Raw genomic sequence first — 13,703 nt, 5'->3', positions numbered from 1 at the left:
CTGCATTCCCAAACCACTGACCATCCCATGTCCCTCCCGAACCACTCCGAGTAAGGACATGGGGATCCTGTGATTATGGTCCTGTCCCATCATCACTTTTATCATTTAATCACTCCTGTAATTCCAGTTTGTCCTTTCTTTGTTTCTTCCCCAGCCACCCACCGCTGTCACTTCAAACCTGTCAATTCACTGCCTGTTCCCAGTTCCAATGGAAGCTCAAACTTTACCCCTGTTTCTCTCTTCACAAACACTTAGCTAACCTGCTGAGCATTTCCAGTTTATTTATATTTCATTTTCAGCATTGAGTATTTCCTCATTCTACAGAAATGCAGGTTGTGTTTTTGGAATGTCTGATACAATACATTATTATTGTTATTAACGGTATTATTTAAAACACTGGGGATTGAGCGTGATTCCTGTTATTTCTCTCTCTGGTCTCCAGTCTGTATGAGAACGCTCTGACAGATTCTTGTGCTGAGGATCTCGCCTCCGCTCTCTGTACAAAACAGTCACTGAGGTTTCTGGACCTGGGATTAAACTCCTTCACAGATCGATCTGTCCCTGCTCTCCGCCGCCTCATACTGACCTGCAGGAGTCTGGAGTGGATCTCGTGAGTGTTTGTGCTAATTTTTAGTGTAACAATTAAAATATAAATGGATTTAAAATATAAATGGGCCTGAACCTTCCAAACAGCAGCAATGGTAAGCAGATTGCCGGTATGTTTTAAAATTCTCCCAACCTGAAACTGCTGAATATTTCTCCCAGGATCTTCGGCACTGCGACCCTGGGAGCTCCATCAGAGCAGACAAGATTCGGGGAAAAGACAGCACACACCCTATTTACAGCACAGTGACCCCGGCGATCTCCATCAGAGCAGAGTGGAGTCGCGGTAGAGCGATCACACCTTATTTACAGCACAGTGACCCCGGGGAGCTCCATAAGTGTTAGTTGATTGTGGGAGTGAATGGGTTGGTGTGTCACTGGATAAATGGTTAGTCAGGGAGCTGAGGAGAGGTTCAAGGATTAGTTCTGGGTGTCGGGAGGGTGGTCGAGTTGTATTGTGTTGGGTTGGAGGGTTAATCAGCAGTTTGGATGGTGGCTGGGAGTTGGTAATGTTGTTGGGTGTCCAGTCCGATGTGGTTGCGTGGTCGGGGGTTGGGATTGGTTTCTAGCTTTGGAGAGTAGTGGGTTGGGGTTTGGTTCTTGAGTAATCAGTTTAAGTCGGAGATATCGTCAAGAATGTATTCAAGAGGCGGCTGCATATAGCACTTGGGGCGAACAGGATCAAAGGTTATGGGGCGAAAGCAGGATTAGGCTTTTGAGTTGGACGATCAGCCATGATTGTGATGGATGGTGGAGTAGGCTTAAAGGGCCAAATGGCCGCCTCCTGCTCCTATCTTCCATGTTTATATGTCAGGTCAGGAGAGGTTGGGACGGATGAGGCCAAGTTGGGAGGTTTAGTCAGATTTGTTCAAGGGCTAGTGGGAGGTAGTCGGGCTGGAGGGGAGGGAGAGATGATTTACGGGAGTGATAGCCTGTCAGGGGGAGATACCAGCAGTAGCCAGGCCTGTGACACCACAGCTGGTTCTGCTGTGGGACAGGGTTGGGCAAAGAGCAAGCCAGCAGGAGTAATAGGGGACTCGCTAGTTAGAGGCACAGACAGGCGTTTCTGTGGCTGCAATCGAGACTCCAGGATGGTGTGTTGCCTCCCTGGTGCCAGGGTCAAGGACGTCTCTGAGCGATTGCAGGACATTCTTAAGGGGGAGGGTGAGCAACCGGAGGTTGTTGTACATATTGGTACCAATGACATAGGTAGGAAAAGGGATGAGGTCCTGAAATGTGAATACAGTGAGTTAGGCAGAAGGCTAACGTGTAGGACCTCGAAGGTAGTAATTTCAGGACTACTATCGGTACCACGTGCTAGTGAGAGTAGGAATAGGAGGATTAGGCAGATGAATGACTGGCTTGAGAGCTGGGGCAGGGATTTAGATTTTTGGATCATTGGGATCTTTTCTGGGGAAGGGCTGATCTGTTCAAGAGGGATGGGTTACATTTGAATTGGAGGGGGACTAACATCCTGGCGGGGAGATTTGCTCGTACCGCTCGGGAGGGTTTAAACTAGTTTGGCAGAGGGGTGGGATCCAAAGCAGTAGGGAGACAGAAGAGAAGTTTGAGGACAGCACTATTACCAACGTATTTTTCTTGGAGCTATCTGTAATCTCCTTACATATTTGCTCCTCAATTTCCCGCCGACTATTTGGGGGCCTATAGTACAATCGTATCAAAGTGATTTCCCCTTTCTTATTTCTCAGTTCTACCCATATAGACTCAGTGGCCGAACCCTCGGATATATCCCCTCTCAGTACGGCCGTGATGCTTTCCCTAATCAAAAGTGCAACTCCCCCTCCTCTCTTACCTCCTGTTCTATCTTTCCTATAGCATCTGTACCCTGGAACATTAAGCTGCCAGTCCTGTCCCTCCCTTAGCCATGTTTCAGAAGTTAAAGAGAGCTCATTAATTAGTAAAGGCAGTGTCAGTAATCCTAGTACCAGACAGATCAGACAGAAGCAAGACAGAGCAAGGGAAGTCCAGATTAAACTGCATTTATTTCAATGCAAGAGGCCTGACGGGCAAGGCAGATGAACTCAGGGCATTGATGGGTACGTGGGACTGGGATATTATAGCAATTACTGAAACATGGCTAAGGGAGGGACAGGACTGGCAGCTTAATGTTCCAGGGTACAGATGCTATAGGAAAGATAGAACAGGAGGTAAGAGAGGAGGGGGAGTTGCACTTTTGATTAGGGAAAGCATCACGGCTGTACTGAGAGGGGATATATCCGAGGGTTCGGCCACTGAGTCTATATGGGTAGAACTGAGAAATAAGAAGGGGGAAATCACTTTGATAGGGTTGTACTATAGGCCCCCAAATAGTCAGCGGGAAACAGAGGAGCAAATATGTAAGGAGATTACAGATAGCTCCAAGAAAAATAGGGCGGTAATAGTCGGCGATTTTAATTTTCCCAACATTGACTGGGACAGGCATAGTATTAGAGGGTTGGATGGAGAGAAATTTGTTGAGTGTATTCAGGAGGAATTTCTCATTCAGTATGTGGATGGCCCAGCGAGAGAGGGGGCAAAACTTGACCACCTCTTGGGAAATAAGGAAGGGCAGGTGATAGAAGTGTTTGTGAGGGATCACTTTGGGACCAGTGACCATAATTCTATTAGTTTTAAGATAGCTATGGAGAATGATAGGTCTGTCCCAAAAGTTAATATTCTAAACTGGGACAAGGCCAATTTTGATGGTATCAGGCAGGAACTTTCAAAAGTTAATTGGGGGAGTCTGTGGGAAGGAAGAGGGACGTCTGGTAAGTGGCATGCTTTCAAAAGTGTGTTAACCAGGGTTCAGGGTAAACACATTCCTCTTAGAGTGAAGGGCAAGGCTGGCAGAAGTCGGGAACCCTGGATGACTCGGGATATTGAGGCCCTGGTCAAGAAGAAGAAAGAGGCACATGACGTGCAGCTGGGATTAAGTGAATCTCTTGAAGAGTATAGGGGGTGGAGGAGTAGAGTTAAGAGAGAAATCAGGAGGGCAAAGAGGGGACACGAAATTGTTTTGGCAGATTCGGCAAAGGAGAATCCAAAGAGCTTCTACAAATACATAAAGGGCAAAAGATTAACAAGGGAGAGAGTAGGGCCTCTTACGGATCAACAAGTTAATCTATGTGCGGATCCACAAGAGATGGGTGAGATCCTAAATGAATATTTGTCATCTGTATTTACTGTTGAAAAAAGCATGGGTGTTAGGGAACTTGGGGAAATAAATATTGATGTCTTGAGGAGCGTACATATTACAGAGAAGGAGGTGCTGGAAGTCTTAAAGCGCATCAAGGTCGATAAATCTGCGGGACCTGGTGAGGTATATCCCAGGACGTTGTGGGAGGCTAGGGAGGAAATTGCGGGTCCCCTAGCCGAGATATTTGAATCATCGATGGTCATGGGTCAGCTGCCTGAAGATTGGAGAGGGGCAAATGTTGTGCCATTGTTTAAAAAGGGCTGCAGGGAAACTACAGGCCAATGAGCCTCACATCTGTGGTGGGTAAATTGTTGGAAGATATATTGAGGGACAGGGTTTGGTATCTCTGGTTTGTTTCCCGTGCCACGTGATAGTGAGGAGAGAAATAGGGAGAGAGAGCAATTGAACACGTGGCTACAGGGATGGTGCAGGACGGAGGGATTCTGATACCTGGACAATTGGGGCTCACTCTGGGGTAGGTGGGACCTCTACAAACAGGATGGTCTACACCTGAACCAGAGGGGTACCAATATCCTGGGGGGGAAATTTGCTAATGCTCTTCGGGAGGGTTTAAACTAATTCAGCAGGGGGGTGGGAACCTGAATTGTAGCTCCCGTGTACAGGAGGTTGAGAGTAGTGAGGTCATGGGTAAAAGGTTTCAACATCGCGGGAGTGTACTGGCAGGCAGGAAGGTGGTTTGAAGTGTGTACACTTCAACGCCAGGAGCATCCGGAATAAGGTGGGTGAACTTGTAGCATGGGTTGGTACCTGGGACTTCGATGTTGTGGCTATCTGGCTGACATGGATGGAACAGGGACAGGAATGCTTGTTGCAGGTTCCGGGGTTTAAATTTTTCAGTAAGAGCAGGGAAGGTGGTAAAAGTGGTGGAGGTGTGGCATTGTTAGTCAAGGACAGTATTACGGTGGCAGAAAGGACGTTCGATGAGGACTCGTCTACTGAGGTAGTATGGACTGAGGTTAGAAACAGGAAAGGAGAGGTCACCTGTTGGGAGTTTTCTATAGGCCGCCGAAAAGTTCCAGAGATGTAGAGGAAAGGATTGCAAAGATGATTCTGGATAGGAGCGAAAGTAACAGGGTACTTGTTATGGGGCACTTTAACTTTGCAAATATTGACTAGAGAAGCTATAGTTCGAGTACTTTAGAGGGGTCAGTTTTTGTCCAATGTGTGCAGGAGGGTTTCCTGACACAGTATGTAGATAGGCCAACAAGAGGCGAGGCCACATTGGATTTGGTACTGGGTAATGAACCAGACCAGGTGTTAGATTTGGAGGTAGGTGAGCACTTTGGTGATAGTGACCACAATTCAGTTACGTTTACTTTAGCGATGGAAAGGGATAGGTATATACCGAAGGGCAAGAGTTATAGCTGGGGGAAAGGAAATTATGATGCGATTAGGAGAGATTTAGGATGCATAGGTTGGGGAAGGAAACTGCAGGGGATGGGCACAATTGAAATGTGGAGCTTGCTCAAGGAACAGCTACTGCGTGTCCTTGATAAGCATGTACCTGTCAGGCAGGGAGGAAGTGGTCAAGCGAGGGAACCGTGGCTTACAAAAGACGTTGAATCTCTTGTGAAGAGGAAGAAGGAGACTTGTATAAAGATGAGATGTGAAGGTTCAGTTACGGCGCTTGAGAGTTACAAGTTAGCCAGGAAGGACCTAAAGAGAGAGTTAAGAAGAGCCAGGAGGGGACATGAGAAGTCTTTGGCAGGTAGGATCAAGGAAAACTCTAAAGCTTTCTCTCGGTATGTCAGCAATAAAAGAATGACTAGGGTAAGATTAGGGCCAGTCAAGGACAGTAGTGGGAAGTTGTGCGTGGAGTCTGAAGAGATAGGAGAGGCGCTAAATGAATATTTTTCGTCAGTATTCACGCAGGAAAAAGACAATGTTGTCGAGGAGAGTACTGAGATACAGGCTATTGGACTAGACGGGATTGAGGTTCATAAGGAGGAGGTGTTAGCAATTCTGGAAAGTGTGAAAATAGATAGGTCCCCTGGGCCGGATGGGATTTATCCTAGGATTCTCTGGGAGGCTAGGGAGGAGATTGCAGAGCCTTTGGCTTTGATCTTTATGTCGTCATTGTCTACAGGAATAGTGCCAGAAGACTGGAGGACAGCAAATGTTGTCCCCTTGTTCAAGAAGGAGAGTAGAGACAAACCTGGTAATTATAGACCAGTGAGCCTTACTTCTGTTGTGGGCAAAGTTTTGGAAAGGATTATAAGAGATAGGATTTATAATCATCTAGAAAGGAATAATTTGATTAGGGATAGTCAGCACGGTTTTGTGAAGGGTAGGTCGTGCCTCACAAACCTTATTGAGTTCTTTGAGAAGGTGACCAAAGAGGTGGATGAGGGTAAAGCAGTGGATTTCAGTAAAGCGTTTGATAAGGTTCCCCACGGTCAGCTATTGCAGAAGATCCGGACGCATGGGATTGAGGGTGATTTAGCGATTTGGATCAGGAATTGGCTAAATGTAACAAGACAGAGGGTGGTGGTTGATCGGAAATGTTCATCCTGGAGTTCAGTTACTAGTGGTGTACCGCAAGGATCTGTTTTGGGGCCACTGCTGTTTGTCATTTTTATAAATGCGATGAGGGCGTAGAAGGATGGGTTAGTAAATTTGCGGATGACACTAAAGTCGGTGGAGTTGTGGACAGTGCGGAAGGTTGTTGCAGGTTACAGAGGGACATAGATAAGCTGCAGAGCTGGGCTGAGAGGTGGCAAATGGAGTTCAATGCGGAAAAGTGTGAGGGGATTCACTTTGAAAGGAGTAACAGGATTACAGAGTACTGGGCTAATGGTAAGATACTTGGTAGTGTGGATGAACAGAGAGATCTGGGTGTCCGTGTGCATAGATCCCTGAAAGTTGGCACCCAGGTTGATAGGGTTGTTAAGAAGGCGTACGGTGTGTTAGCTTTTATTGGTAGAGGGATTGAGTTTCGGAGCCAGGAGGTCATGTTGCAACTGTACAAGACTCTGGTGTGGCCGCATTTGGAGTATTGCGTACAGTTGTGGTCGCTGCATTATAGGAAGGACGTGGAAGCATTGGAAAGGGTGCAGAGGAGATTTACCAGGATGTTGCCTGGAATGGTGGGAAGGTCTTATGAGGAAAGGCTGAGGGACTTCAGGCTGTTTTCGTTAGAGAGAAGGTTAAGAGGTGACTTAATAGAGGCATACAAGATGATCAGAGGATTAGATAGGGTGGATAGTGAGAGCCTTTTTCCTCGGATCTTGATAGCTAGCACGACGGGACATAGCTTTAAATTGAGGGGTGAAAGATATAGGACAGATGTTAGAGGTGGGTTCTTCACTCAGAGAGTAGTAAGGGCGTGGAATGCCCTGCCTGCAGCAGTAGTGGACTCGCCAGCATTAAGGGCATTTAAATGGTTTCTGGATAAACATATGGATGACATTGGAATAGTGTAGGTTAGAGGGGCTTTAGATTGGTTTTACTGGTCGGCGCAACATCGAGGGCCGAAGGACCTGTACTGTGCTGTAATGTTCTATGTTCTATCTACAGGCATTTAGAGACGCAAAGACTAATTAGGGACAGTCAGCATGACTTTGTGAGTGGAAAATCATGTCTCACAAATTTAATTGAGTTTTTTGAAGGGGTAACCAAGAAGGTAGATGAGGGCAGTGCAGTTGATGTCTACATGGACTTTAGCAAGGCGTTTGACAAGGTACTGCATGGCAGATTGTTGCATAAAGTTAAATCTCACGGGATCCAGGGTGAGGTATCTAAATGGATACAAAATTGGCTCCTTGACAGAAGCCAGAGGGTGGTTGTAGAGGATTGTTTTTCAAACTGGAGGCCTGTGACCAGCGTTGTGCCTCAGAGATCAGTGCTGGGCCCACTGTTATTTGTCATTTATATTAATGATTTGGATGAGGATATAGGGGGCATGGTTAGTAAGTTTGCAGATGACACCAAAATTGGTGGCATAGTGACAGTGAGGAAGGTTATCTCCAATTGCAGCGGGATCTTGATCAATTGGGCCAGTGGGCTGACGAATGGCAGTTCGAGTTTAATTTAGACAAATGCGAGGTAATGCATTTTGCTAGATTGAACCAGGGCAGGACTTCCTCAGTTAATGCTAGGGCATTGGGGAGAGTTACAGAATAAAAAGATCTCGGGGTACATGTTCATAGCTCCTTGAAAGTGGAGTCACAGGTGGACAGAGTGGTGAAGAAGGCATTCAGCATGCTTGGTTTCATCGGTCAGAACATTTAATACAGGAGTTGGGATGTCTTGTTAAAGTTGTACAAGACATTGGTAAGGCCACACTTGGAATACTGTGTACAGTTCTGGTCACCCTATTATAGAAAGAATATTCTGAAACTAGAAAGAGTGCAGAAAAGATTTACTAGAATGCTACTGGGACTTGATGGATTGAGTTATAAGGAGAGGCTAATAGATTGGGACTTTTTTCCTTGGAGCGAAGGAGGCTGAGGGGTGACCTGATAGAGGTCTATAAAATAATGAGGGGCTTAGATCAGCGAGATAGTCAATATCTTTTCCCAAAGGTAGGGGAGTCTAAAAGTAGAGGGCATAGGTTTAAGGTGAGAGGGGAGAGATACAAAAGTGTCCAGAGGGGCAATTTTTTCACAGAGAGTGGTGAGTGCCTGGAACAAGCTGCCAGATGCAGTAGTAGAGGCGGGTACAATTTTATCTTGCAAAAAACATTTAGGTAGTTACATGGGTACGTTGGCTACAGAGGGTTATGGGCCAAATGTGGGCAATTGGGATTAGCTTAGGGTTTTAAGAAAAAGGGTGGCATGGACAAGTTGGGCCTGTTTCCATGCTGTAAACCTCTATGACTCTATGAGTGGGTCTAGTCAGATTGTGGGAGGTGGAGTATGGGGATCAGTGGGAAGTGATTGGGGGACTCGGGTGTGCTATTCAGGTATTAGCCCAGGTGGTGAGCTGTCTAACATTACCTGAGTAATAATCCAGGTAAACTTTGTGAATCTGTCCCAAGTATCTGACTCTAACTGCAGCAGGGGAATTCCCCAATAGTAGTTAATACCTCTGGGACAATTCCCAGGTAGATCAGTGCGTCAGGACATCCACAGGATCCCGATGCTCATCTTCGGATGTGTGTCTGGCCTCTGGCGATCCAGAGACCAGAAGATTTGTCCCATTAACTCCAGTCTCCTGTTATTTACTCTGTTGTTCAATCTGTTTATTTCCTGTTTCATCTTTAATCTGTTTCAGGCTGTGGCGAAATCAGTTCAGTCCAAATGGGAAGAGACATCTGGAGTCACTGCAGGGATCCAGATCGGGACTGAGTGCGAAAGTGTGAACATTTCAACCAATGAACATTGCTGCTCCACCGGTTACAGTGAAATCCTGAATTGTGAAGATCTTCGACAGCTCCTTCCAAACCCTTCATTCCTGCCCCTCTCCCTCCCTATTCCATCAGCCCCTCCAGCCTGGCACTGATTTCCCTGCTTACCTGGTTTCCCAGCTGGAAAACTGTTGTAGTTTTAGTCTCCACATTGAAGGAAAGATTGCTGCAAACCATTGTTTAAGCAGCAATGTGTTGTCAGTGTTCTCAGCAACAGAGTCTTCAACCTCCTTTCAAAATGGAGCAGCAGAGATAATTCCCCAGAGAGAGAACAGTGTGTGTGTGATTCTGACAGTACCCAGCAGAGGGCAGATTGGTCAATCTTGTCAGAGTTTCCTCTCTGTCTCTGTGAATGAATTAAAGGCTCCACCAGCCTCTCCTCAAAACCTCTTTCACTATCTGGTGATTAAAGTGACACAATGCCACCATCTGCTAGCGGCTCACAGCTACTGCAGGCGCTGCTCTCCGTGAGCCTCAGACAAGTTCAGTGAGTTCCATGTCTGCATCTGGGAACCGGTTACTGCAGCGTGAATATTGAACAATATTGACAGGGATTGGAGTTTGTAGCAGGAACCCCGGCTGGTGAATTAACCCTTTTATCACCAGACACTGTACATGAACTCTGTTCCCTCATTCCCTATGGGAGATATTGTCTGGAGATTGTAGTTGGGGATGATCTCAGACTGTAATGTGTACATTTGGTGCAGTTATCAGACACTAATCCCATTCAGAATGGGAGTGGGTAAACTCTGCTGCACTCTGTAATTCCTGTTTCCAAGATAATACATCTGCACATATTTCCAGACACACAGGCACAAACTGACACCCATACACTCACAAACGCAGACAATTGTACACTCTTATCCACGTACTGACACAGAGAGAAACACAGAATCTCTCTTAAATACTCTCAACACGCAGCCATAAACCCACAGAAACGCACATCACAAACCACTATCAAGCAACAAACCCATGCATTGCAGAGGTTAATGAAATCGCAGCGCTCTGTAACCAAATAACATTTAAGTTGGGCAACAAGTGATAACATTTCCTCTGAAACCGTCATCCCTAGAACGAAAGCAACACAGGAACACTGGAGCAGCATTGCACAGGATCGGAGCCTCGGAAATGCAGTTTCCTCTTTCCTTGTTCCTTATATCTCACTGAGCAGATGCAGAGCGAGAGCATAGAAAGCTAGAATTCACAATTTCACTCTGTTCCTGCACACTCACCTCAGCTCTATTTAATTTCTGAATGTATGATTTATTTTGGATTATCCCAAAGATCTCAGGACAGATGCATGATGTCAGATATTACCATTATTTATCAAACTGTTTATTTTACCATGACAGATATTACCTGGTGTTTGTCAGATTGTTGCTTTTCATCCATCTACAGTTGCAGATGCCGGCGCTGAAAAGTGGGTAGATATTCTATACCATTAAAAGCATCACATTGAATCAGGGAAATTCTTCAAAGACTATGAATTAATCACTTTCAAATTAGTATCATTTCGTCAGAACAATCTCCTCGCATTATCTGTTATTTCAATGTAAATTAATGTAAACTAACTTTTCTGGTCTGTGCTAGTTTTAACTGAATACTGCTCAGTATGTGACATGATCTGTGTTATTGAGTCTTGGAAGAGAAAGGCTTAATGCTGCTGCTCTGTAATTGTAATGAATGTTCCTAATTTTATCATCTGTATAACTAGTTGTTTACAATTAAATACATACTGGTTATTTAGTTAAATGCTAATTGTGAATCATTGGAATGCTGAAACTAATACGTACACAAGCTAATAAAGAGCGGGGGACTAGTGTAAATACTGTAGCTAACAGTGAGCGTGAAACTGAAAAGACCATAAGATACAGGAGCAGAATTCAGCTATTCTGCTAATCGAGTCTCCTCCACCATTTAATCACGGCTGATAAGTTTCCAACCCCATTCTCCCGCCTTCCCCCCATAACATTTGATCCCCTTACCAATCAAGAACATATCTATCTCTGTCTTAAATACACTCAATGAGAGAGTGAGTGAGCAGAAAGAGTGAGGGGGAGAGTAGGTGAAGAGCGAGTGAGGTTGAGGGCAGATGGTGTGAGGGGAGAGCGTGATGAGAGGTCAAATGAGGGGGAGAATAGGTGAAAAGTGAGGGAGAGAATGGGGGAGGGAAAGTGAGGGGGAGGGAGATTGTGAGGAGGGGAGGGAGAGTGACGGGAAGATAGCGCATGAGGGATAAGAGAATGAGAGGGGAGTGCGGGGGACGCAGGGGGAGGAGAAGGGTGAAGCGGAGAGATACACGGGAGGGAGTGAGGGGGAGAGAGGGGGATGAAAGTGAGGAGAGAGAGAAGAGAATGAGAGGTAGAGTGAAGGGGAGAAAGTGAGCGGAGATGGAGTGAAGGAACGGAGTGAGGGGGAGAAAGGTGAAGAATGAGGGAGAGAGAGGAGGGAGAGAACGGGGAGAGGAACTGACGGGGAGAGAGTCAGAGGAGAGAAGGGGAGAGTAAGTGAAGAGTGACTGAGGGGAGAGAGCATAAGCGGGAGAGAGGCTGATGGGACGGATAGTGAAGGGGAGTGTCTGAGGTGGAATAGTGTGACGGAAAAGACTGAGGGGGAAGGGAGAGAGTGAGGAGGAGAGAGAGGGGAGGGCGAGTGGGGAAGTGTGAAGGGAGAGAGACTAAGGGATGGAAAGTAAAGGGGAGAGTGTGAGGGCAGAGGCTGAGGGGGAAGGGAGTGAAAGGGAAGGAATTGAGGGAGGGAGTGAGGGGGAGGGAGAAATTAAGTGAGGAGGAAAGTGACTGGGAGGGCATGAGGGGGAGGGAGTGAGGAGAAGAGAGGGTGAGGGGAAGAGAATCAGTGGGAGAGGGAGTGGAAAAGAGGGGAAAGTGTGAGGGAGGCAGAGTGTGCAAGGGGGTGAGATCAAAGGTTCTAGAATGTGGGGAGCAAGAGAGAGGGCAAGAGTAGGGGGAGAGAATGAGGTGGAGGAGGAGGGAGGGAGAGAGAGGGCGAGGGCGTTTTTTCACTCACTTCCCTGCAATCTTTCCCCGTTGCTCCACCTATTTGCTTCTGTGTTGCATCTTATAATAAAGTCGAGGAAAATCCCAATGTGATTTGTTGTTTTAATGGTGGGGGGAGGGTGGAAGGGGCAGGGTGGGGGGAGGGTGGAAGGGGCAGGGTCTGGGGATCACTGGCTCCCTTTTCCCTCTCACTCCTTCCAGTGGTGTCTGGGACAGTTTCGGGGCTGGAGAGGATTGTCCTCATTCACTGCGGGAGGGGGGAGAAAACTGTTCTCTGTCCCCGAGGTTTAATGCAGCCTCTGTGACTAGGCCTCAATTCAAGGCCTAATCTCAGAGGGCCCTCAGAATGTCCTTTTGTATTTGCTTCATTCCCGAACAGTGTCTGTGCTGAAGTGGGAGAACTCGGTGGTTAAAAACAAAATAATTCATTTAATTCAGGATGTGATTGTGGGTTTTCCGGCTCTCTCTGTGTCTCCCATCGTTCTCCTTTGATTGTGAGTTATCAGTGAGAGAAATGGGAAATGGAGGGTAACAGTGAGGGGGTGGTGGGGGGAGGGTAACAGAGCAGTTTGCTTGTGGGATCTTGCTGTGTGTATTTTCCCTGCAGCCTATCCTGCTGGGAGACCATGGTTCCGCTCCCCAAATTCAGTGTACTGACAACTGACTGCGATTGAACATAGAACATAGAACAGTACAGCACAGAACAGGCCCTTCGGCCCACGATGTTGTGCCGAGCTTTATCTGAAACCAAGATCAAGCTATCCCACTCCCTATCATCCTGGTGTGCTCCATGTGCCTACCCAATAACCGCTTAAATGTTCCTAAAGTGTCTGACTCCACTATCACTGCAGGCAGTCCATTCCACACCCCAACCACTCTCTGCGTAAAGAACCTACCTCTGATATCCGTCCTGTATCTCCCACCACGAACCCTATAGTTATGCCCCCTTGTAATAGCTCCATCCACCCGAGGAAATAGTCTTTGAACGTTCACTCTATCTATCCCCTTCATCATTTTATACACCTCTATTAAGTCTCCCCTCAGCCTCCTCCGCTCCAGAGAGAACAGCCCTAGCTCCCTCAACCTTTCCTCATATGACCTACCCTCCAAACCAGGCAGCATCCTGGTAAATCTCCTCTGCACTCTTTCCAGCGCTTCCACATCCTTCTTATAGTGAGGTGACCAGAACTGCACACAATATTCCAAATGTGGTCTCACCAAGGTCCTGTACAGTTGCAGCATAACCCCACGGCTCTTAAACTCCAACCCCCTGTTAATAAAAGCTAACACACTATTGCTTCCATCTCCCACCACTGCCCCCAGCCTCGTTTCTCGATGTGAATCAGTGATCAACACAAACAGTGGTCACAGGGTGACATGATTTAAAATGGTCAGACAGAAACCTTTCAGAGAGCATTTCAATCCAGATTCATCGTCAGAGCGAGAGAGAGATTATCCAGAGCAGGCGAGAGAGAGAGAGAGATTATCCAGAGCAGGCGAGAGAGAGAGAGGAGGGCGA

At 46.7% G+C, this 13,703-nt stretch overlaps 1 protein-coding gene across 2 annotated transcripts in view; it reads left to right on the top strand.

Annotated features, from left to right (window-relative positions):
• The window catches only part of LOC144484613 (NACHT, LRR and PYD domains-containing protein 3-like), a 72,341-nt gene extending 61,425 nt beyond the window's left edge, over positions 1-10,916 (top strand). For both annotated transcript variants that reach the window (XM_078203088.1, XM_078203087.1), the window contains exons 9-10: positions 443-610; positions 9,035-10,916. In XM_078203088.1, the coding sequence (XP_078059214.1) occupies positions 443-610; positions 9,035-9,122 (256 nt within the window). In that variant the 3' untranslated portion in view covers positions 9,123-10,916. The remainder of the gene's footprint in view (positions 1-442; positions 611-9,034) is intronic.
• Positions 10,917-13,703: the final 2,787 nt, after the last annotated feature.

The sequence above is a fragment of the Mustelus asterias genome, unplaced genomic scaffold, assembly GCF_964213995.1.
Source record: "Mustelus asterias unplaced genomic scaffold, sMusAst1.hap1.1 HAP1_SCAFFOLD_120, whole genome shotgun sequence".
In the NCBI taxonomy this organism is placed as follows: Eukaryota; Metazoa; Chordata; class Chondrichthyes; order Carcharhiniformes; family Triakidae; genus Mustelus; species Mustelus asterias.
The sequence above is the reverse complement of the archived record's forward strand: the minus strand, read 5'-3'. Positions and strand labels throughout refer to the sequence as shown.